We start from the raw sequence: 22,050 nt of genomic DNA on the forward strand, positions 1-22,050 counted from the left end.
CCTTCGTTGCTACCCTGCGAGATGAGCGGTTTCCAGGGCTCTCTTGGGCTGCACAGGAAACAAAAGAAGGCGAAGGCGGGAGAGGACCCCAAATCGGGGTCGACGGAGGATAGCGGCAGTGGAGGAAGCTCTTTCCTTAGCCGCAAACCACCACCATCCGTCCCACTCTACCTCTTTTCTCTACACTCAACTCAAGCCGTACGCGTACTTGACTCAAAGGACTGTGGAATCAGGAACGTCGAAACGAAGCGGGCACACAGAGAAACCTTCGAAACACGACCCTCCTCGCCTCTCGATTCACCCCCCGACCTTTCACCTTCCCTCTCCCTCCCTCTCTCCCTCTCGCTCCCATCCCTCCTTATCCTTCTTCCTCCCCTTCGACTATAGAACCCTCTCACTCCTTCCCACACGGTTCAGAAGACGCTGCCTTCAAAGGGAGAAGACCTGTTCAGATCAAGCTTCGAGAGCTCCCATGTCATCGACCTCAGCTCCCTCCTCCTCCTCCCCACCTTCTCGACTGCCCTTCGTCCTCCTCTCCCTCTTAGGCTTCCTCGTGGGATATTCCTGCCAACTGGGCTTCTCGGTGAGCTTCATTCTTCTTCTAGAAGAGTTCGGTCTTCTCAAAGCGGTGTGTTGGAGGGTTGCGGGAAGAGGGAGGGGAGGGAAGGTCGGACGAGCTCGACGATGGAGACCCCCCCTTGCGAAGCTTCAGCTCGACGTTTCAGTGAGAAGAGAGTCTGAAATCTGACTCTCATCTGTCTATATGAACAACAGATCTTGGTAACTCTACTGGACGCTGGATTCAACCGCTGGTTCAGGAAGGAAGAAGTAAGTTCAGAGCTCTCTTTCAGGAACAACCCGTCCCTCCTCCCTTGGGTCGCACGCGAGCTCCTCCCTATCTGAGCTGACGCTTCTTTCCCGAAAACTAACCTTCCCTTTGTTCCCTCAGATGAGATCCCCAATTCGTCTCCAAGGTCGTCGTCCTTCTCAAGAAGAGAGCGATTCCTTCTCCGTCCCCTCGTCCTCGTCCGAATTCAGCCTTCGCTCCCTCCCCTCCTCTTCAGACTACTCGGACCTCGACCTCGTTCAAATCGCAGGGGAAGCAAGAGGAGGACCGTCGAACCTCTCCTCCCCTACTTCTTCGCCTCAGCAGCAACAACGGAGTGGAGGAGGAGGAAGGAGGAAGAGATGGAACTCAGAAGAAGAAGCGACGACCAAGTTGGAACAGGTCGACGACCAACTTCTTCATCTTCCTCCGTCCACCAACCCCTCCACAAACTCTCCTCCTCCTCCCCAACCTTCAAGGCGTCGTTCTCGCTCTACGTCCGCGGATTCAAACCTCTTCCGTCGTCGAACCTTCGCCTTCCAACCCAACGACGTCCCCTACCCTCGTTACGTCGACTCGTTCCAACCCTCCTTCGTCGACGAGACTCCCACTCCCTCTCCTTCGCCAGCAACACCCCAACAGCTCCCCCTTCCTTCCCTCTCGACACCCCTTACTCCCCAACCACAAACTCAACCTCAAACCCATCGTCGTCGAGCCCTTTCCGAATCCCACCTCCTCCTCCCCTCGTCGCGTCGCTCAACCCAAACCACCACTTCTTCCCTCCATGCTCGAGCCCACCCAGCAACCTACCTCGCCTACTGGCTCGATTTAGCCGACTCGAGCTCGCTCTTCGACTCGTCAAACGACGAAGAGGAGGAGGAGGACAGCATTTCGGACGAGGAGGAAGGATCGTTCGACGACGACGGGAACATTGATTCGGACGAGAACGACGAGAGGGATCAGGCTTGGATGGAAGAAGAAGCAGTGGAAGACAACGACAACGCTTCTCTGCCCTCTACAACCTCATCCTTCCATCTTTCAACTCTCTTTGAAGACTCCGACTCGGACGAGGACGACCCCGACGCGCCGTTGCACATCGAGCATTATTCCCCGACTCCTCCACTCAACCTCCACTCAACCTCTTCCCCCTCCTCCTCCTCCTCCCCAAACTCAGCCTCACCGTCCACCCATCCCTCCCTCCTCCCTCCCTTCACCCACGATCAGTTCATCTCGTTCCTCGCCGACGGCTCTCAAGCTTCCGCTCGCCCTCCCTCCCGAACTCGCACAAGCGTCTACCCTGTCGTCACTCCCGACGACGATAGCAGTTCGTCGGAAGATGACTCAGATTCGGACGACGAGGAGGTTGACGGGCATGTGGTGAGGATTCTGGCGGAAGAAAGGGCGGAGGGGAGGGATCCTTGGAGACCTTTGGCGACGCGCCGAGGAGGAGGAGAGAGAAGCAGCGGAGAAGGAGGACTCGGGGCTGGGTTTGATACTAGGAACTCGTTGGGACTGGAGATGTGGTTGAGGGGTGCTGAGGCTGAGGCTGAGGCTGAGGGCGGGATGGTCGGTGGGAGTGAGAACGGGGAGAGTTGGAGGGAGGTGAGGGATGGTGGGATTACAGAGGAGGAAGGAGATGAACATCTCGGGGAGTTCGTGAGTCTGTCTGCTTTTCTCTTGGTTTTGTCTGGTTTGACGCGTCGTCGTCTTCTCCTCTTTATTTCACTGACTCTCCCCTCTGCCTTCTTTCCTCGTCTCTGCAGACCCCACACCCTTCCTCCCCACGCTCGTCCTACTCTCCTCTCCCCTCTTCTTCCTCTCACAACCACAACCACACCCACCGCCCTCGCCAGCGATACAAAAAAGTCCTCGTCGATCTCGGTCTGAGGCTCACACCTCACCTCTCCTCGCCGTTCTCGGAGATCCTGGCGGAGAAGTGGAGGCTTTGCGAGGAGGTGGGTCAGGAGCCAAGAAGGCTAGGAGGGAGTCCGCTGAGGCAGGAGGTTGTTTACTGAGGGAGGCGGGATGGGAGTTGGGGAGAGGACGGGGACGAGAGACGCGCTTTAGTCTTCGTTTCGTTTTGTTTTTTTGTTGTTTTGCTTTTCTCGTTCCTCGTTTCTTCCACTCGCATTTCTCTCTCTCGCACACACACACCCACACACCCACGCACTTGCATATGCCTCACGTTTCATCTCACATCGCACCTTCTCACTCACTCTCGCCTTGTTTTCACCATGCGTTTCTTTCGTTCGTTCGTTCGTTGTTCTACTATTTATGCCTCTCACGTCCACGCTCGCACTCAACCCCTTGACTCCCCTCTTTCCGTGCTTTTCATGAGCTCTCGTCGGACAAGCAAGCAAGGCGACAGGTGAGTAGCGAGATGTATAAGCAAGAAGCAGCATCGAGATCTACTCGAGTCTCTCCCGCTGTACCCTACTCGGCCGAATCTTCATCGCAGGTCCGTTTATGAACTCCGATTTGTTCGTTTGAGCAGGGATGGGTTCGTCTTGGGCGACCTGATGAACAGAAAACGACCAAAAGGGGACGAAAAGAGGGTCAGCTCGACGCGTCTCTTCTGCCTCCCTCCCTCCGTCAGTTTCGCTCGTTCAATTCACTCACCCCAAAGAGCAGCCTCGTCTCTCCAGCAAACATCAACTCTCTCCCAATCAGCTTCTTCACCTGCTCCTCCCTGGTCCACAAGAAAGCCAAGCCTGAATGGGTCGTTTCGCCTTTGTGACGAACGAGTTGGAGAGCGTCGATGTTGTGGACTCCCGAGGTGTGGAGGAAGCGAGCGAGGTCGGGGAGGTCAGTGTAGAGGGGGACGTTGGAGATCTAGGGGCAGCGAGAGAGATAAGGGGAACGTGAGTGGGAGAAGGAGAGTGAGAGGAGGAAGAGGGAGGACGAACAGCGAGTCGTCGTTTTGACGGAGTCTGCGAGAAGAAAGGAGGGACGGATTAGCTCCAGCGGGAGCGTAAGGAAAAGAAACAAGATGTACGAACAAAGATGTCTGAGACAGTATCCATGTTCCCAGTGATCTCGATCTTGTTCTTGAGCTAGAAAACGAAACGAAAGGACGCGACGGACGAAACGAGGGTCAGCGCTCTCCTTCTTTGAACACTTGATCGATTTGAACTCACGATTGGCGTCCCTTCGATCAACTTCTTCAACGCAGCTCTCACTCCCGATTCATCCTTCTCCAACTCCACCACCACCGTCGACCTGTATCCATCCACGATCGCCTCGCACGTCGCGACTTTCAACCCGGCTTGAATCAGACGAGGGTAGATCGCTTGGGCTGAAGTCTCCACGGGCAAAGAGTTGATCTGAAGACGAAGAATGAGAATCTCATGTCAGCGTAACCTTGAGCATCCTCTCGAAAGAAGAAGAACCCACATGAAGAGTCAACCCTCTCTCTCCTTCGTCCTCTCCCTCCTCCTTCTCCCTCTCCTTCCCCACCACCTCCTTCTGCACCCTCGGCCCCAAATCAAACCCACCCCTCTGCACGGGAACCTCCTTCTTGTATCTCGGATGCCGTTTCGAGATCGGAACGCTCAGATCCTCAGCTTGAAAACGTCCATCCCGACCTGGGAATTCGAGGACTTCACGCTCTTCGACTTTGCGAGGTGGACCTCCTGCGCTGCCGTCCGAGGATCGAGCGTCCTTCCAGGTTGGGTGAAGAGGACCGGCGTAGTTCGAGTTGTAGGGGTGACGAAAGGACGGGGAACGCGGAGGGAAGGAAGCTGATTCTTCGCGACGACGACCAAAGGAGGAGGAGGAGGAGGAGGAAGAACGAGATTCGTTCAGAGGTCGTCTTCCTCCTCTATCTCCTCCTTCTGATGCTGAGTTGAAGGATCGTTCCGTCCTCTGCGACTCCGCGAATCCGAACTCTCCCTCGTTGGCAGGTAGTCCAGATGTTGAGCGAGCTTTGTAGACGGGAGTTTCGTCCCTCCGTTGATCTTCGATGGGCGAGGAGTTGAACCCGTAGCTCGAGACCCCAGAGCCACTAGTGCGACGAGGTTTGGGATTGCTGCGAGGTTGAGAGGAGAGGGAACGGGTGGAGAGGATGGGGCGGGTGGGAGGGAGGAGGAGAGCGAGGGCTAGACGGGTGGACGACATGGTTGGTTGGAGGGGAAGGGAGGGAGGGAAGGAAGGAGAGCAAGAGTTGAGCTTTTTCGAAAGCGGAGTTTGAATTCTCTAACAGAGATGCTCCCTTTCTGTCAAGAATTTCAGTACGAGTGTGAAAGAGCGTCCAAAGCGCCTTCAGTATCGAATCCCAAAATGCAAAGAGGGAAGAGACAAGCAAAAGAAAAAAAAGCAAAGCAAAACCTGAATGAAGACGAGAAGAGAGCACGAGAGAACGAGCGATGCAATGATAGGAAAAAGAAGTAAGAGCGTGTTTAATATAGAGCACAATCAAATGAGAAAGAATGAGTACGAGCAGGAAGGCAAAGAAATGCAAAAGCAAGCGAACGGAAGCAGAGAACCACAACGACGCGTCCTCCTCAGAGATATCTCGCACTAGGCGGCTCGTACCTCTTCCCACTCCCACCTTCACCCCGACTCGCATCCACCAGCGGCCTATCTTTCCCCATCTGCTGTTGACTCGCTGTCCCGTACAGCTTCTGGACGGCGTTGAGGAGGTCCGTCTTCGACGCAGGAGGGAGCGTGTCGCCTCTCGTTGAGTAGATCGAGGAGGGAGAGGAGTTGGTGGATCGATCGGGAGCTGAAGGGATGTTGAGTCGACCTCCTCCTCCTGCTTCTTGCTGCTGAGCGAGACGTTGCTGTTGTTGCTGCTGCTGTTGTTGCCAGGGGACTTCTTGCTGTTGAGCTGGACGAGGACGAGAGGCGGAGGGAGGAGGAGCTGCTTGGGATTGGGATTGAGAGTGGAGAGGCGAGTTGGGAGCCGACTGGTTGTTGACGGGACGGAAGGCAGTGGGAGGTCGCATGAGGGTGGAGGAAGGGTCGAAGAACTCGGGGGTGAGGGTTCGATTGGAGACGGCGGGAGATGGCTGATGAGTTGCGACGTGACGGATCCCTCCTCCTCCTCCATACGCCTGCCTCTCAGCCGCGAATCGTTGTTGCTGTTCGTAGATGACCCGTTGCTCCTCCTCGTACCTCCTCTGCTGCTCCAGAGTCTGACGTTGATCCATCTGAGGTTGCTGATCGAAGTAGGGTTCTGAAGAAGCGATTCCGACTCCTCCTCCGTTCTTGTTTCGTTCCCAAGGTCGGACGTAGGCTTCGTCGGGAGGTGAGATAGCTCCAGGTTCGAGGTCTTCGGCGTAGAACTTGGTGGATCGGTCGATGGGCTGTTCGGAAGGAGGAGCGAGGAGGGAGGACCATTGTTTCGAGCTGAAGAGATTGAAGGATCGAGTCAGCGACGGGACTTGTAGGGTGATGGAGGAGAAGGAGGGCCTACAGAGGTCGTTTGATGAAATCTCCCGGATAGAGGAAGTGCTGAGCGACAGATCCGATGGCGCTGAGAGGGCAAGATCGAGATGAGACGTCGAAGTGAGCGATACACGTTTGAGATCGACGCGTCTTCGAAACGAGACTCACGCAAACGCAAGGCCGACACCGAGAATGATCTGAGTCGAGAGGGTGGGTTTGTAGTTCGTTCGAACGAGAAGCTGCAGCAATACGAGGAGGTCAGTGTCGAAGGGGGAAGGAAAAGGGGAAAGGGAAAGGGTTCTCACAGTTTCGTGCGCAGAGTTGTCGTCAAAGATGACCCTCAGACCGAACGACATTCCTTGCTGCTTGTTGATGATGAGATCGACACCGAGCGACAAAAGGAACGATCCAGCCATCGATGACATGGAGAGCTGAGAAGGTAAAGACGAAGCGAAGTGAGCATCTCGAGATCTGGAAGGCAACGAAGAACGAGGACGTGGACTCACCACTCCTACCCTCTGCCTCCAAACCCCAAGAACCAACCCCAGGATAGCAGCTAGTCCCACCAAGCCCCAGATCACCTCCCTGATCGGAATGAGAAGCCCTTCCCGGAACAGCATGAGTTGAAGAACGAAAGCGATCCCTCCGGCGAGACAGAGGAGGTTGTGGCCGACGTATCGAGCTGGTCGGAAGAGTCCGAGACCTAGAGCGAGAGCTGAGAGGACGAGGGTTGGGATGGTGATGAGGACGTCGCTGAGGAAAGGGGTGGAAGCGAATCCGTTGGTAGGGGAGGAGTTGACGAAGGACTGTACGCGACGGACGAGGAAAGTGAAAGTCAGCCTCCAGTGAACGGAGAGAGGAGCTACAATTCGATAAACTGCGTACAAGCCAGACTGTGGAACGTGAAAAAGAAGACGGGTTAGATTGATGGATAAGGAGGTGAGTCGCAGAGAGCGACGAGATGTCCTGAGCTCATGAAGCTGAAACGAGCCTCACTCACCGACAAAGCATAGAACGAGTCCCAACCCAGCACCACAGGTAAGCCTCATCAACTTCAGTCCAGCAGTAAGGAGTGGGAGACCTATGAGGATACAGACTGGTAGATCCAAAAAGGAAAAGCAGCGTTAGCGCTCTTCTCTCGTCGCTCGACCTCTCGACCCTCCTTGACGTTCCCTTCGTTGGAAGCTCAAAACTCACAAGCAGCCCATACGAATCCCATCGCTCCACTCCCTCCATCCGTTCCCTGAGTGAGAGCAGCAGCTTTGACTCTAGCACTCGTTTCCTCTGCGTTCTCAGCGTCGGTTTCGTTGGCAGCTTGGACTTGAAGAGGGAAGGCGAGGACGAGGGAGACGACGAAGAGGAGAGGAAGGACGCGGGATGGTCGAGATGGGAAGCTGGAACCTCGCCACCGGGACGATGGGAACATGGACGAGAAGGAAGAGGACGACGATGTGAGATGGAGTGACGAAGGAAGACGAAGGAGGGAAGGATAAGTCGAGGAGGGTGTTGCGAGGGGAAGGGAGGGAAGCTAAGTCGAAGCTGAGGAAGAGAAACGAGAGTGTTTGGACGGGCCCTGCCGACGTTTGTAGGTTGCTGAAAAGGAAGTTTGTTGAACGGAGGAAAGATGAAAGGGTAGGATGGAAGCTAAGAAAGAAGACTCAAAACCTCCTGGGCCGAGAGGAGGAAGGGAGGGAGGGGAGGTGGGAGTTTGGGGTGAGCTGATCTCAGGGGAGCAAAGGGGCGAGAGGAGGTCAATGAAGAGGGGGACGAGAAAGACTTGCTGCGATTCAAAGGGGGTCAAGATAGATAGATAAGATCGTGTGAGCAGATGTGGTGAGGTCTATGCGACGAGGAGAAAGTTTCGGGGAGGGAGGTCATGGTTGCTGGAAGGAGGGTTGAGGGAAGGGAGCTCGAAAGTGAGCTCGACGAAACTGGCCCAACGAGCCTGTCCTCTCTCTTCGTCTTTGTTAGAGATCGGGCGTAGTCTACCTTCTTTAATTCAACATGAATCTCATACGTCGATGGGTTTCGTACGACACCCGAAGGAAGGTTTCTCAGTGTTCAGGAAGAAGGACGGAGCCAGCTTTCAACGCGTCGAGTTCTTTTTGGGGCGTGAAAGAAGTCATGATCTCTCTGTCTAAGAGTACTGTACACCGATCTATTACAACTCGAGTCGACCCTTCGAGAACACCAAGCGAAGAGGTACGAAGGTCAGCTTGGAGTTGATCGAGAAAGGGAAAGAAAAGGGAACGAACCTCGTCGTCCCTCCTCAAAGGTTCGGACTCAACCAATCGTACCGAACGAACGCCTCCCAATCAACCACAGCTCCTCCAGCCAGAGCTCGAGCTTCCATCCAGATCCAGAGCTGAACAGAACACCCAAAGGAGAGCCAGAACCCGATCAGCTCTCTCGTTTCGGCTCCTCCTCCCTCCTCTATTTCGGAACTCACCTTGATCATGGCTCCGAGATCCTTCACTCCCACTCCATCTAAATCATCCGCACCCGTTCCAGCCATGGCTCGTCCACCGACTTGACGCAGGATCGGGAGAGCACCTTGCGACGAGAACGAAAACGAAAACGAACACGAAAAGGTCAGCTCGAACGTCCCTCCCTTTTCCTTCTCCTTCTCCTCCCCCTCTCCCTCCTTCCCTTCCTCCCCACCAACCCCCTCCTTCCCCCCACCCACACCACACCCCAGAAGAAACCCTTCCACTCACTCTGGAACAAATCCAACTCCGGATCCAACCTCCTCCCAATCCCTTCCAGCAACAAGATCGACAAGATCGTGTTCACGAAATCTCCCTCCATCTTCACATGGTTGACCCTCACGGCCGTGAGCACCTCTCCCAAGATATCCGAGATTCGGATCCGAGCGAGGGAGAAGGTTTTGGATTTGACGGAGAGGACGAGGTGCTGGATCTTGAGCGCGAAGGTTTCGGGGTCGAGGACGAGTTCGGGCGTTTTGCAGCGTTGGACCATGAGGGTGCCGGCTGCGAAGGGTAGGGAGGGGGAGAGGGAGAGGGGAGATGTGTGGAAGGTGGGAGGGAGGGGGAAAGGGAACGGAAGATGGAAAGAGCGGGAGAAGGGTCAGCGAGAGAGGGGAAAGGGAGGGGCACGACGCGTCGAGATTCGAACGAAGGAAAGGACGAGAGAAGGCGAACCTCTGTATCCGTCGAATTCAGCGAGAGCTTGGAACCTACGAACGAAAGGTAAAGAAACACCTCGTCAGTGTTGAGGTCCTCATCGAAGCAAAGCAGAACGCAGACGAGAGTTCAACGTCCCATCCCACTCACAGATCCAAAAAGTTCCTCCTGTTCGTCCCATCCAACTGGGTCACCAGTCCCGCATCGATAAACACCAACTCGGGCTGCCACCCGTCCTCAAACAACTCGTGCAGCTCCTCCAACCAGAGTTTCGGGTCGTGAGCGAGCAGGGAGAGTTTCGCGACGATGGCGTCCGAGTCGTCTTTGGCTTGAGGGGAGACGGCGGTAGGGGAGGACGTTTGAGCGAGACCGAGGAGGTAGGCGTAGAGGTTCTTGAAGAGAGCGGAGGTGCTGGGTTTGAAGAATTTGACCTGGGTGGGGGGAAGAAGAGAGGAGGTGGGGGTGTGTGAGGAAGGGAGGAGAGAGGGAGGGAGGGAAGGGAGGAGGGAGGAGAAAGACGAACCATGATGTTTCCGGGGTGGAGATCTCCATCTGGGAGGACGAGATGAGTCAGAATAAGATGAGAAGTAGTAGGAGTTTAGGAGAGGTGCTCACGAGTCCAGTTGTCCAGCAAGAGCATGTTCTGTTCGATCCAAACGAAACGAAAGGTCAGCTTCGACGCGTCTCGTCCTCTCATCCTTCTACCTCCCTTCGTTTCGACAAGACGGAAAGTCGGAACTCACCAAGAAAGCATCCAACCCCATCCCAGCCAACTGCTCATCATACTCCCCTCCTCCGTTCCTCAAAAACCACTTCAACGGCAACGCGTTCTCAAACTCCTCGACCAACACCTCCCTCGTCGAATAATCCCTCACCGGTCTCGGGAAACTCACCGCCCCTCTCCTATACATAAAGTTCCTCTCGAACCTCTCCAAGTTCTCCGCTTCGACGTTCAGATCCAACTGCTGATTCATCATCGCTCCAAACACGTCGACCTCCTCCGGGAACGACAGCCATTCCATCCCTGGGAACGAGTTGAGCAAGGAGGCGAAGAAGGACATGATTTTGAGATCCCGACGGATGGTGGATTCGACGCGGGGGTGGAGGATCTTGATGGCTACGGCGGAGGTGGGAGCGGTGGCGGCTGGAGGAGGGGAGGAAGGAGGGAGAGGGTCGAGAGCTTGGGTGAGGCGGGAGGTGGTGGGGTTGGGCTGGTGTTTAGGGGAGTGGTACGAAGGAGGGAGGATGTCCGGGCGGAGAGTGGCTTTGTAGACCTAAAAAGCGAACGAAGCGAAAAGGAAAAAGAGAAAGCAAAGACGATGTGAGATGGGGAGAGAGCGAGAACGAGAGGGAAGGAGAACTGTCGAGCTCGAACGTCGAAGCTCACCTGAGCGATAGCACCACATCCAATCGGCACCTCGTCAAACTCCTCGAACACTTCCTCGAACGGTCTCTTGAACACCCGTTCGATGACCTTCTTGGTATGATGGAACGAATGAGGTTTCCCGTTCGAATGAAGCTGGCCGAACGCTTCGCAGAGGCGATGAGGGAACAGATCCGATCTTGATCCTGCCCATTGAGCGAGCTTCAAAACGAACCAAACGCGAAAACCTTCGGTCAGCAACAACCAAAATGACAAATTCCAGACTCTAGTACACTTCGTTAGTCGCTCACCTTGATGAAACTCGGCCCAGCCCTCTGCATCTGCCTAACCAACACTCCATACCACCAAACCGCTCCAGCCCTCTCTCCCCTCTCCTTCCCTCCTCCTTCCAACCTCTCCCTCCTCCCAATCCAAACCACCGGCACCAACAGAATCACCGGTACAAACAACGCCGCCAAATGAAAGAACCTCGCCACAGTCATGATCGGTTCTACCACCCATTCCATCACCGCCGTTCCCACCACCTCGACCCAACCCTTCGGTTGTTCGACCATCGATTTCGCCGAGATGAGCTTCTTCCCCGGTCCGACGGTGGTGTAAGGGACTTCTTTGGTGGGGTCCCAGTTGGTTTCGGATCCGGGCAAGGGAGGAGGGGAAAAGTAGGATCCTTTGAAGTAGGAGAGGAGGAGGAGGGAGCTGAGGATGCCGCCGAAGAGGAGGTGGAACTCGTTGGGTTTGAAGTTGGGTTTCGAGAAGGGAGAGGATTTGTTGATGGAGGAGAAGAAGGAGGATGGCGTAGGACGGGAGGAGTAGGAGCGATGTTGTTGTTGCTGGAAGGAGGAGAAGGAGAGGCCGAGGGAGGTGAGCGAGAGAGGACGAGGAGGGAACCGGAGGAAGGAGGAGGAGGGACCGAAAGAGCTGCTGGAAGGGAGGAGGTACGCTCCTGCTGTTCTGCGAGCGAGGAGGAGAGGGAACACGAGAGGAGGAGGCATCGTTGGCCTCTCTTCGAGAAGGGAGGGGGGGAGGAGAGGGAAGGAGGGAAGAGGTTGGAGGTCAACTCGACTCGAGCGCACAGGCAGCTGATCGGAGGGGCTGCAACGTCATTTCTCAGGTCAAAAAATTCTCAACTCGAAGTTTCTTGTTCTTTCAAGAGAAACCTCGACCGTTCTTGTAAAAAAAATAGGCTCGATATCCTAAACATTACGCTCCAAAACGCTCGTTGAAACCCGCGCTCGACGCGTCCACTCGGCAGGCGGAACTTCGGAAGGCACGAGCTCGAACGTCGTCGCCCGAGGATCGAGAGAGAACGAGCGGTTCTGAGGGACGTGAGGGAAAAAAGGGACGGTTTCGAGGTCCTTGTGGTTGGAGGGAGGAGCAAGGAGAGAAGCGGAAGAGGCGTTTCGTCCTGTCCTCATTTTTCTGCCAGAAATTCTCCAGGGGTCCTATACTGAGCTTTGAGACTTCAACATGTCTACCAACCACCGACAGTGCTTTTGTCCAGCTCTCCAAGTCATAACGCTTCTCGCTCAGCAGCAGCCTCAGGCCAGCCGCGACGCGCTCCTCCCTCCCGAGTTCGACGTCGCTTTCCATCTGAATCGAAGCTCTCCGATCTGGATCAGCAACATGGTTCGACTGAAATGACTCTCAGGGATCATGGACCACATGGAGAACGTCCCGTCCAGATGGAATCCTCGAAAAACCTGAAACACGCCCACTGCAGCCGGAAGCGATCCGAAAGCCGTCTGCCTCGATTCCATCTGGTCTGAAAGATTTTTTTCCAGCTGGACCGGCTTCACCCAGTGTTCGTCGGAAAACGTATATATATCAAAGAAGGACCACCACTGAGAAGTCATCCGAGATCCTCGTCCAGATGGAAAGGTCGCAGACGTTTTTCGCTCAGACGCGTCGAACTTCTCGTCAGCTTTCCATCTCGTCGGCTACCTTCTCTATCTGGAACGTTGCTTTTAGATCACTAGATTATGACCATCAGAGATGCAACGGATGACTCAGACCCTCCTGAACCGGTAGCAATCCGAAAAACCTCAGAATCCGTCGCGAGCGTACATGCACAGGCCTCGCTCAAGCCACTCCGCATCCTCGCTGCCTCCTCCCTTCCGTCTCACCACCCTCTGCAGGTCCTTCTCGACCGACTCCAGATCGCTTCTATCTCGCTCCTTCAGCGAAAAAAAACGATCTCAAGAGCGTCGTCGTCGAGCTCTTCTCCCTCCCTCCCTCAGCCATTTCGCTTTCCTGGACTCCTCCTCCCCCGAAGCCCACGTCAAGGACGTCTCCGTGCGTCCAGGAGGGTGGAAAGTGAAGCTCTTCGACTCGTGAGGCATGGCGAGTAGGGAGGGAGGGTTGAGCTTCGAAGGAAAATGACTCACAGAAGGTGATCTTCGTGAGCGCTTTCGACGGTTTCCTCATGTTCCTCTTAGGGTAGAAAGGCGTGTATCTCGCCTTAAGGGTAGGAAGATTTCTTCTGACCAAGAAAGACAGGAAAACGGGGGCGTCGAGGTGGGTTTTCGAGGAGAAGAGCAAACGAAGGCGAGAGTAGTCTCGAGCTTCTCAAACAACTTTCGCCCGTCGTGAGTCCTCCCTTTTGGAGAGAGAGGAAGGCAAAGTTTAGATAAAACGCCCTCGAAGAACCTGGAGGACGAGGAGAAGAAGGAGGAAAGAAAAAAAAAGGAAACAAAGAAGAAGGGAGGTGGATCATTCGATCCTCTACAAGTACAGTACGCGCTTCGCCGACCGTTCACGACGCGTCCTTTCTCCCCTCTCTCTCTCCCGACCTAAATCAACCCCCTAACCACCACCACCCTCCTCTCACACAGCCCAACCAGTACCCTCTCCCCACCCGCACCCACCTCCACTCCCTTCACACCCAACAAACTCCCCTCTCCCTCTCCCTCCTCGTCCCCTCCACCAAGCTTCACCACCCCCGACCTCGCCGTCGTCCCTCCCTCCGCATCGTAGTACACGAAACAGTCCCCCTGTGCTGCGGGCGTGGTAGGAGAGGAGAAGACTAGGACCGCTGCCGTCGAGGGGTTGGAGGAGGAAGAGAGGGAAGAGGAGGTTGGAGTGTGAAGGATGTATTTAATTTCGCGTTTGGAAGCGAGGACGTAGGAGAGGGCGGGGAAAGTTTTCAGGTGGTGGAAGGTTGTTGATGGGTTGGAGGTGGTGGGCGGGGAGAAGAGGAGGGCGTCGAGCTGTGAATGAAAACGAAACGAAAAACGAAACGACGCGTCGAGTCAGTTTCTCCTTTCCTTCTTCTCTCTCTTTCTCCTCTCCCTTCCGAAACAGAGACAAAAAAAGCTGAAACTCACCGACCCCTTAACCAAAACCTCCGGGAACCTTCCTTCTCCAGAACCAAACCCACTCCTCCCCCAACCCATCTCCCTCCCAAGAACCGTCTCCTGCCCTCTCACCTTCTCCACCTCTCCTCCCTCCTCCTTCCCAACAAACGTCCACTTGACTTCCTTCTTCGTACTCGCCATCTCCTCTCCTTCTTCTTCGTCCTCGTCAAGGTCCATCTCCTGCCGCATCAAGCTCGACATGCCTCCGGTTTCGAGACCAGGAGGGAAGGAAGAGGGAGCAGCGGACGCGTCAAGTTCGGGTTCGGAGTCGTCCTGGAAGGAAGAGGTGAACTTGGCTAGGTTTTGAGCAATGGCGGAGGATTGTTGGATGGTTAGGGTTTCCGGGATGTCTTCGAATGAGGGTTGGGAGAGAGAGGGAGAGGGAGAGAAGAGCGACGGCCAACGCGTCTGAGCGTTTTGTTTCTCCAGTTCGAGCGTGAGGGTTTGGGATCCGGGTTCATACGTCCACGTTGATTCCAAAGGTTTCACCGCGTCCCAGTAAGTCCTGTTGTCCGTTGGTTCGAAGCCTAGGAGAGCAGGGATGGCGAGAGATCTGGACTGGAGAGTGAGGGGGGAGGGTTTGGTTGGGACGGAGGGGAAGACGAGAGTGAGGGAGGTGGAGGTTTGGGTCCAGGTGAAAGGAGCTTGAGCGAGAGGAGTTGGAGGTGGAGGAGGGGTTGAAGAGGTGGAGGATGTTGGGATGGGTGGGTTGGGAAGAGAGTAGTGCGACGAGGAACCGAGGAGGAATCGACCGGAGGAGAAATGAGCGTAGAGAGGGACGTCTTCGCCTTTCAACGTCCATAAGACTTCCAACTTGTTCGCTTCCGAGTCAACTTCCATCTCTTCTCCTCTCTCCTGATCCCAATCCTCCCCGAACCTCACCAGCATAACCTCCCAACCCTTCTCCTTCCCCCAGGACGCTCCATCCTTCAACCTCTCCCTCCTGACGGACGAAATCAAGACCTCCCTCTCTCCTCCAACCCACTCGACCTTGAACGGTCTCAACTCTTCACCAGAGGAGTTGAGCTCGTAAGCCGGTCCGAGAAGGATCGGTTCGATCTGAGTGCTCGAAGGACGGACGCGAAGAGGGTAGATTCGACCGTGACCATCCGAGAGAAGGTACGTCGTAGGCGAGAAGGACCAGACGGAGGGGTATTCGGCTGGAGGAGAGTTCGGAGAAGGGAGAGGGACAGGGAGGCAACCGAGGGTGGAGAAATGGGGAGTGAAATCCTGCGAAAAAAAAAAGAGGGAAGGAAGGGAAAGATGGTGAGCTTCGACGTTCTGCACTACTTCTCCTCCTTCAGGCCTCTCTATCCACGCACGCGCAGCACTATACATCCTCGCTAATTTACTAACCTCCCCAATCTTGACCGCCCAAATTCCCCACTCCTCATCGACCCAGCAGAACCAACCTCCCGCTCCGACTCCGAGATGATCATGCTTGATCCGACTCTCGACTTCCTTTGCGCTCAACAGCGTCTTGCCGTGGACGCGTCCTTGGGTGACTGCGGAGCCGGGGAGAGCGTAGGATGCTGTGGTACTGGTGGAGGAGGAGGAGAGACGGTAGGTTTCGAACTTGGAGTTGGAGTGGGTGGGGAGGAGGGGGAAGGAGGAGGAGTTGGACATTTGAGAGAGCAGGGAGGAAGGTTTGTAGGTTCCAAGTTGTAAAGATTAAGAAGGAAGGTGCGATGGTGTTGCTGTAGTAATAGTCGGATCGAAGAGAAAGGAGGGAAGATGGACGTCAAGAGGAAAGGAAGGAAGGAAGGACGTGAGCTCCGTTCGATTCGAAGATCGAGCTCGCGATTTACTTTCCTTGACGACGGAAACCACACGACTGTCGAGAAAAAAATTGTTCATAAAGCGTGTACTCAACTATCAGCAGTGCAAAGAGGTAAGAGAAGGGAATGAAGTTCGTAAAAGAAATGGTGAGGGAGCAAGGGCCGATGCAAAAAAATGAAAGACGGAAATGGGTTCGAGACGCGTGAAAAGTGTTGTGTAGTGTAGTGTACGAGGAAAGAGGGCGAGGGAAAGTTATGCTAGAGAGTGAAAAGGGAATGGAGAACGATCCGAGAAGGAGAACATGCAAAGAAAAGAACGAGAACCAAGGAAGAGAGAAAGCCGCTACTCGTCGTAAGTCCTCCCACCCCACGACCACTCCGCCGCCTCCTTCTCCTCCTTCAACCAAGCGGCAGCCACCTCGTTCGACTTCCAAACCCTCACGTTCAGATCGTCCGACACGGAGGCGAACTGAGAAAGAAAGAAAAAAGGAGGGAGGGAAAGGAGGGTCAGCTTTCGAAACGACGCGTCGACGATATCCTCAAAACCCAGTCGAGCCCGAACTCACCCCTTCTCCTCCCCAATCAACACACCCAATCTCCCTCCCTCCCTCATCCCCCTTCAGCACGATCCCCTGCCTCTCCCGCTCATCACACCCACGCGTCCAACTCCCTCCGACCTCCCAGAGATGGACCCTCCCTCTCGCAGAACCGGAAGTGAGGTACCTCCCACAGGGCGACATGGCGAGACGGGAGTAAAAGGTGACTCGGAGGGAGGGGTGGGAGTAGGTTTTGGTGGGTGAGATGGAAGGGGTGGAGAGGGAGAGAGGGGAATGGAGGTGGACCCTGGGACGAGGAAGCGGACGAGAGTCAGTTTGAGAGAGCGACGAAGAAGATGGGATGAGGAGAAGACGTACTTGTTATCCGTTCCGAGAGCGTAGATGAGATCACCTTCCGTGCTGAGGCACATGCTGGCGATTCCGTGAGGTCGGCCTCGTTTCATGAGGGTGCTGCTCGATCCGAAGGCGTTCGAGGAAGAAGAGGAAGAGAAGGTTGGGTCGTGGGATTCTTCGGCGGCGGGAGCGGGGTATCCTTTGCGAGTGGTGTAAGATCCGTGGGTTCGGAGGTCCCAGAGCTTGATGATGCTACGGGAAAGAGGGTGAGGGGAAGTCAGCGAAAGAAGCGACGAGCGGCGACGAGGAAGGAAGGGAGAAGCGACTCACCCGTCTCCAGTTCCACAGGAAGCGATGGTGTGAGCTCGCTGAGGGATGTAAAGGATCGAGGTTGGAGATCGAGTAGCAGTTCGCTGCGGAATGAAAGACGCGTGGAAGTCAGCGCTTGAACACGAAGAAGGAAGGGATGAGATCGTGAACTCACAGCTGAGGGAGCAGGAGCTTTCTTCTGACCAGTCTCTCCGTGAGCGTGTCGAACAGTGTTGATAGGTGACTTCTCGCCTCCGGTGCATCCTGGAACGAAGTATAAAAGGAAGATCAGCAGCTGAACGAATCGAGTTCGACGCGACGTTCGACCGACGAAGACTCACGACTCGAAGGCAACCCCGCTGCCCTGGCTCTCTTCTTCGGCTGCTCAGCTTCACAAGACTTCCATCCTTCTCTCAAGTCGTAGACGTTGATGTGTCCGTCTCGAGCTGCAGAGGCGAGGATGCCTGAGGGGAAGGGGAGGGAGAGGAGAAGGAAGGACGCGACGGGTTAGCTCTGAGCTTCGAAAGGCGTTTGGAGAGGAGGAAAGGGAAGGGAGGAGAACGTACTAGGGTTCGAAGGATCCCAGATGGTAGTCTTGACACTGGAGGTGTGACCTTTGAGGGTGGCGATGGTCTGTTGAGTCTCGACGTCGATGACCAGGGAGACCTGAGCTCCTGAAGAGGTGACCTGCAGAAACAAAAAGGAGGTGTGATGCGAAGAGATCGAGGTCAGTTTCAGTCGATGAAGAACAGTGGAGTTCTCGGATGTTCAAAAGAAAGGGAGGAAAAAGAGGATGCAGAGAGCAGGAGAGTAGACGAACGATTTGGGCGTCGTCGGGAGACCACTTCAAGTCGAAGATTGCGTTGTCGTGAGGACGGTGAGACTTCCGAGTGTGTTCTAAAGACGAAAAAAGGATGCAGTCAGACCTGATTAGCTCAGACATCACGCGAAAGAGGAAGAAAACCAACGAACCTCGATCCCACTGAGTGTTCTTTCCAGCGTCGACGAACTCCAACCCTCCCTCCTCCGAACCGAGAGCCAGGATCTGTCGACCTCCGTTCTTGGCAGCTGCACATTCCAAACCAACGAGTGAGCTCGTCTGTTCCTTTCGACCGAAAGAAGGGAAGGGTGAAGACGAAACTGACCATTCGAGAACTGGCAAACGAAGACAGGAGCGAAGTCTCCGTGGAGGAACGAGCTCATTCGATAGAGGTCGTCCGAGTGAGAGGTGACGATGCTGGAAGGGTAGTAGTCGAGAGTGGACACTAAATAATCAAGACGCGTAGGATCAGCTTTTGATCTCTACATGAGAGCTAGTAGCCAACGAAAGGGAAAAAGGAACGAACTGTTCGACGCCAACCCTTGAGCTCCCATCAAACCCTTCCTCCTCCCTCCACCTCCGCCGTTCATCCCTCTCCCTCTCGAACTCAAGAAATCCATAGCTCCCATCGACCTCCCAGCTCCATATCTACTCGATCCAGCAGGCATCCTCCACCCTCTCGTCGCTTCCTTCTCCTGCTCGTCGTGAATGAGCTCGCGTCCTCCTCCTCCCGTCGACTCTTGCTCAACTTCCATCGTCCAGTCGTCGTCTTGCTCCTCCTTGACCGAGACGACGTTAGAGATCCTAGCTCTCTTTCTCCCACTCGAAGGACCAGCAATCAGGCCTCCTCCTCCCTCGTGCTCGTCCTCCTCTTCGTCCTCGTCGTAGTCGTGCCTGCTGAACTCGCCTCGAACGGGTGACGAGCTCATCCCTCCTCCTCCTCCTCCTCCTCCTCCTGGTGTCCGAGGTAGAGAGAATCCAGGACTTGACGATGGGATTCCATGCTCGAGAGGTGGAGGCGAGGAAGCTGGGAGGTGCTGGTTGGTGATGTCGATAAAGGGAGCACGACGGGAGGTGGAGGAGGAAGGGGAGGAAGCGCACGAAGGCTGGAACGACGACGAAGAGGAGGATTGCTTGTTGGTGGAGAACATTCTCAGAAGGTGGCCCAGGGAGAAAGGGAGAAGAGGGAACGAGAAAGGGAAGAGAAGAGAGAAAGTGGTGGCGAGTCGATGCTGGTTGGTTGGGAGGAAGGAAGGAGAGGAGAGGAGGGAAGGAAGGGAAAGGAGATGTCCCTCGATTTGAGAAACCCGCAGGGGAGACGCGCCAAAGGACGCGTTGTTGAAGGGTTCATCACGAAAATTTGAGCTTGAACGAAAGGAAACATTCGAAGATATGTACAGGCACGAGGTCAAACGCGTTCCGACCAGAATTTCTACCTCGGAGAAGCATAAAAGCTGAGAGAAATCCGAGCTCATTTCCGAGGTCCCCACTCTCCTTCGACCGGCCACGCGACGTGAATGAGCTCGAAGTCGCCTGAAGGAACGACGCGACTTCCTTTTTTTCCTTCTCGCACCCCAGAGTAGATCAGGTATATCAATTTAGCACCTCGAGCATCCTCTCAACATCCACAAACTTCTCGGCCGTCTTGCCCTTCTCCTCTCCCGTCACCCTCTCCTTCTCCTCGATCCTCTTCCACTCCTCGTACCCGATCACTCGTCCCTCCCTGCTCCCATCTTTCCTCGCTCCCTTCGCAGCTTCGATCTCAGGAGGAGGTCCAGGAGCGGGAGTGGGGCTGAGTCCGACGTGTTTGGAGGAGGAGGAGGAGGAGGAGGAGTGAGGGGTATGTTCGAGAACGCCGGCGAGGGTGTGGAAGTCGGAGAGGAGAAGATCGATGGTGGAGTAGGAGTCGTACATGGTTGAAGCGATGACTCCGACAGGTCCTCGAGAAGCCCAGCCTGAGGTGTAGGTGTTGGGGATCTGAAGAGAGAGAGAGCGAAAAGCGCGTCCAGACTCAGCTCGGTGGGAGACGCGTCGAGAAGGAGACGCGACGAGAAACTCACAGGCTGTCCCTCAGCGTTCACCACCCTTCCTCCGAGGTTCCTCACTCGACCTCTCCTCTCGTCGAAAGGAACCATCTCTCCAGCTCCCTCGATTCCTTCCGAACGGTATCCAACGCTCTCGATGACCATGTCCGTCGCGACCTCGACTTCCTCGTCCGTCAGCATCGCCAGTGTCGGAGGAGGAGTTTGATCAGGTTGATGAGGAGGAGCTCTCGAAGCTGGTAGTGGAGGTGCTAGAAGTTTGTTAAGTCCGTAGGTGATGGAGGAGATCGGAGGAGGAGGAGTTGAAGCAGAGGACGAGGGAGCGTTGTACGAAAGGGGTGTCCTCAAGAACGAAAGCTTGAACGTCTTCTTCTTCTCTCCCTTCGACGTACTGCCCTTCGCCATCAACCCTAAGATCCTCTTCCTCATCCTTTCCTCGGTCCCTCCAATCCTAGCAACTTCCTTCTCGGCCTCGGCTCTCAACTCCTCCCCACCTCCAAGCTCAAACGCAACACCTTCCAGCGCCATCATCTCCCTGAACTCCTTCGTCGTGAACGCAACCTGACCAGGTCCTCTCCTCCCTACGACCTCGACCGTCTCCACCTTCGACGATCTCAGCACCTCCAAAACCGACTCAGGGACGTCCGTTCCTTTCAGCCCATCCGCTCCCTTGAGCAAGATCCGAGCACAATCGAGCGCGACGTTTCCTTGTCCGATGATGGTGACGTGTTTGGTCTTGTCGAGAGCTGGGGAGAGATGGGAATGGGCTGGGTGGCCGTTGTACCAGGAAACGAACGCGAGGGCTGGGTGGACGTTTTGGAGCGGAGTGGGCGAAGTTGCTGAGTTTTGCAGGTTGGGGAGGGAGGCTGAGGAGGAGGAACCGTGGGAGAGGAGGAGGTGGGTGTAATGTGGCAAGATGGTCGAAAGAGGGATGTGGAGGGAGTGAGGATAGGTGTAGGGGGGATGGGAGGAGGAAGTCGAAGGAGGGGGAGATGCTGGAGAGGTTCCGATGGAGACGTTTCCGAAGAACTGGAAGCGAGGATCGTTGGCGAGTAAGTCGAACTTGTGTTGGACATTCTATAGATTCGAGAGAGAAGGAGAAGTCAGGAATCAAGCTCAGCGAAAAGAAGAAGGAAGGAAGAAAGAGGAGCGAATGGAAGGAAGGAGAACTCGAGCTCACTTTAACTTCTGGATGGTCTGGAGCGACTCCGTACCTCACCAGTCCATGAGGAGTTGGCAGTCTTTCGTAGACATGAACCTCGACGTCCTTTCCCTGTGAAGAGTCTATGGGAAGTTGAGCGAGCAAACGAGAGGCGGCGTAGAAACCCGAAGGTCCTCCTCCGATGATGGCCAGCTTGAGAGGTCTTGAAGACGACGTAGAGGAGGAAGCGAACGCCGAGAACCGAGGGATTGATAAACGCATCTGGGGAAGATTGAGGGATGGGGATAGTGTAGAAGCAGCTCTTCGAGCGCTATAGGATGGTGGTGGGTTGAGGGAAGAGGAAGAAGCGGGCGAGGTTGAGCTTGACCGAGCTCACCTCTTTCCCCTCCGTTCTCTTCGGAGAGCTTGGGGTTGTTTTCGGACTCATTTTTGGGCAAGTTTCGGACCCAAGTCGTTCTGTATGAATGAGTTCTCTCCTCCCGTCGAAAATTGTCGAAACTCACATAAGAAAAGTGGGAGGACCAGTCGTCAGGGCGACCACAACCCTTGGAAAGGATTTGGATCGGTGAGCTCACCTACCTCCAAACCACCACCCTTCCTCACCACCATGGTAAGCTGCTCTCTCCCTCTCTAGCACAGATACATAGACTGATTTCTTACCTTCGTTCTTGCAGCCTCCCCGATCTCGTAAGGATAACAACGGTCTCGGAAGAGCCATCATCAAGAACAAGATCAAGGTCGCCGCTCAAGAGCCAGACGACCTCACAGTGAGTTCCCCTTCCTTCCCTTCCTTTTGGATCTCCCTACATGAGCTGATCCGGTTCCTCTTCCTTCTCTTCACTCCCTCTAGCACACTCGAGAGGACGGAGATCATCTCAAGTCGGTCACTCACGAAGGAGACTTGGACGAGTTCTTGAACACGGCTCAGCTCGCTGCTACCGACTTCACTGCTGGT

The 22,050-nt window shown here is 55.2% G+C and overlaps 9 protein-coding genes across 9 annotated transcripts; 1 reads left to right on the forward strand and 8 right to left on the reverse strand.

Annotated features, from left to right (window-relative positions):
- Positions 1 to 472: 472 nt before the first annotated feature.
- BDY24DRAFT_368128 (uncharacterized protein) lies at positions 473 to 2,841 on the forward strand (the record flags this gene model as incomplete). The annotated part of the gene is made up of 4 exons (XM_076638009.1): positions 473 to 583; positions 775 to 828; positions 950 to 2,482; positions 2,590 to 2,841. The coding sequence occupies 4 exons, from the start codon at positions 473 to 475 to the stop codon at positions 2,839 to 2,841; spliced, it is 1,950 nt and encodes a 649-aa protein (XP_076500860.1).
- BDY24DRAFT_99509 (uncharacterized protein) lies at positions 2,802 to 3,358 on the reverse strand. The gene has a single exon (XM_076645286.1). The coding sequence runs from the start codon at positions 3,226 to 3,228 to the stop codon at positions 2,890 to 2,892; it is 339 nt and encodes a 112-aa protein (XP_076500861.1). The 5' UTR covers positions 3,229 to 3,358; the 3' UTR covers positions 2,802 to 2,889.
- BDY24DRAFT_411659 (uncharacterized protein) lies at positions 3,235 to 4,942 on the reverse strand (the record flags this gene model as incomplete). Its single annotated transcript, XM_076642956.1, has 6 exons — positions 3,235 to 3,342; positions 3,446 to 3,658; positions 3,733 to 3,756; positions 3,826 to 3,879; positions 3,964 to 4,149; positions 4,220 to 4,942. 6 exons carry the CDS (start codon positions 4,940 to 4,942, stop codon positions 3,235 to 3,237), a joined length of 1,308 nt encoding a protein of 435 aa, XP_076500862.1.
- A 1,151-nt stretch (positions 4,943 to 6,093) lies between these two features.
- On the reverse strand, positions 6,094 to 7,745 carry BDY24DRAFT_99545 (uncharacterized protein). The gene is made up of 7 exons (XM_076645287.1): positions 7,412 to 7,745; positions 7,215 to 7,310; positions 7,100 to 7,107; positions 6,721 to 7,020; positions 6,520 to 6,645; positions 6,243 to 6,453; positions 6,094 to 6,175 (listed from the first exon to the last, which is right to left on the reverse strand). Exons 1-6 carry the CDS (start codon positions 7,638 to 7,640, stop codon positions 6,379 to 6,381), a joined length of 834 nt encoding a protein of 277 aa, XP_076500863.1. The 5' UTR covers positions 7,641 to 7,745; the 3' UTR covers positions 6,094 to 6,175; positions 6,243 to 6,378.
- Positions 7,746 to 8,313: 568 nt separating this feature from the next.
- CQD1 (Cqd1p) lies at positions 8,314 to 11,781 on the reverse strand. Its single transcript, XM_076638589.1, has 11 exons — positions 11,032 to 11,781; positions 10,745 to 10,942; positions 10,101 to 10,631; positions 9,973 to 10,000; positions 9,881 to 9,909; positions 9,508 to 9,788; positions 9,376 to 9,410; positions 8,932 to 9,204; positions 8,664 to 8,767; positions 8,470 to 8,579; positions 8,314 to 8,393 (listed from the first exon to the last, which is right to left on the reverse strand). Exons 1-10 carry the CDS (start codon positions 11,731 to 11,733, stop codon positions 8,484 to 8,486), a joined length of 2,277 nt encoding a protein of 758 aa, XP_076500864.1. The 5' UTR covers positions 11,734 to 11,781; the 3' UTR covers positions 8,314 to 8,393; positions 8,470 to 8,483.
- A 1,749-nt stretch (positions 11,782 to 13,530) lies between these two features.
- BDY24DRAFT_411663 (uncharacterized protein) lies at positions 13,531 to 15,720 on the reverse strand (the record flags this gene model as incomplete). Its single annotated transcript, XM_076642957.1, has 3 exons — positions 13,531 to 13,947; positions 14,065 to 15,324; positions 15,451 to 15,720. The coding sequence occupies 3 exons, from the start codon at positions 15,718 to 15,720 to the stop codon at positions 13,531 to 13,533; spliced, it is 1,947 nt and encodes a 648-aa protein (XP_076500865.1).
- A 413-nt stretch (positions 15,721 to 16,133) lies between these two features.
- BDY24DRAFT_99634 (WD40-repeat-containing domain protein) lies at positions 16,134 to 18,583 on the reverse strand. The gene is made up of 10 exons (XM_076645288.1): positions 18,217 to 18,583; positions 18,044 to 18,139; positions 17,892 to 17,968; positions 17,638 to 17,758; positions 17,413 to 17,535; positions 17,247 to 17,335; positions 17,093 to 17,175; positions 16,787 to 17,014; positions 16,439 to 16,715; positions 16,134 to 16,341 (listed from the first exon to the last, which is right to left on the reverse strand). Exons 1-10 carry the CDS (start codon positions 18,272 to 18,274, stop codon positions 16,216 to 16,218), a joined length of 1,278 nt encoding a protein of 425 aa, XP_076500866.1. The 5' UTR covers positions 18,275 to 18,583; the 3' UTR covers positions 16,134 to 16,215.
- On the reverse strand, positions 18,314 to 19,224 carry BDY24DRAFT_375789 (uncharacterized protein). The gene has a single exon (XM_076638590.1). It carries the CDS (start codon positions 19,040 to 19,042, stop codon positions 18,374 to 18,376), a length of 669 nt encoding a protein of 222 aa, XP_076500867.1. The 5' UTR covers positions 19,043 to 19,224; the 3' UTR covers positions 18,314 to 18,373.
- A 260-nt stretch (positions 19,225 to 19,484) lies between these two features.
- ARH1 (NADPH-adrenodoxin reductase) lies at positions 19,485 to 21,356 on the reverse strand (the record flags this gene model as incomplete). Its single annotated transcript, XM_076642665.1, has 3 exons — positions 19,485 to 19,868; positions 19,952 to 21,010; positions 21,114 to 21,356. 3 exons carry the CDS (start codon positions 21,354 to 21,356, stop codon positions 19,485 to 19,487), a joined length of 1,686 nt encoding a protein of 561 aa, XP_076500868.1.
- Between the last annotated feature and the right edge of the window lie 694 nt (positions 21,357 to 22,050).

This window comes from Mrakia frigida (genome assembly GCF_051309035.1).
Source record: "Mrakia frigida strain ATCC 22029 unplaced genomic scaffold BDY24scaffold_2, whole genome shotgun sequence".
NCBI lineage: Eukaryota > Fungi > Basidiomycota > Tremellomycetes > Cystofilobasidiales > Mrakiaceae > Mrakia > Mrakia frigida.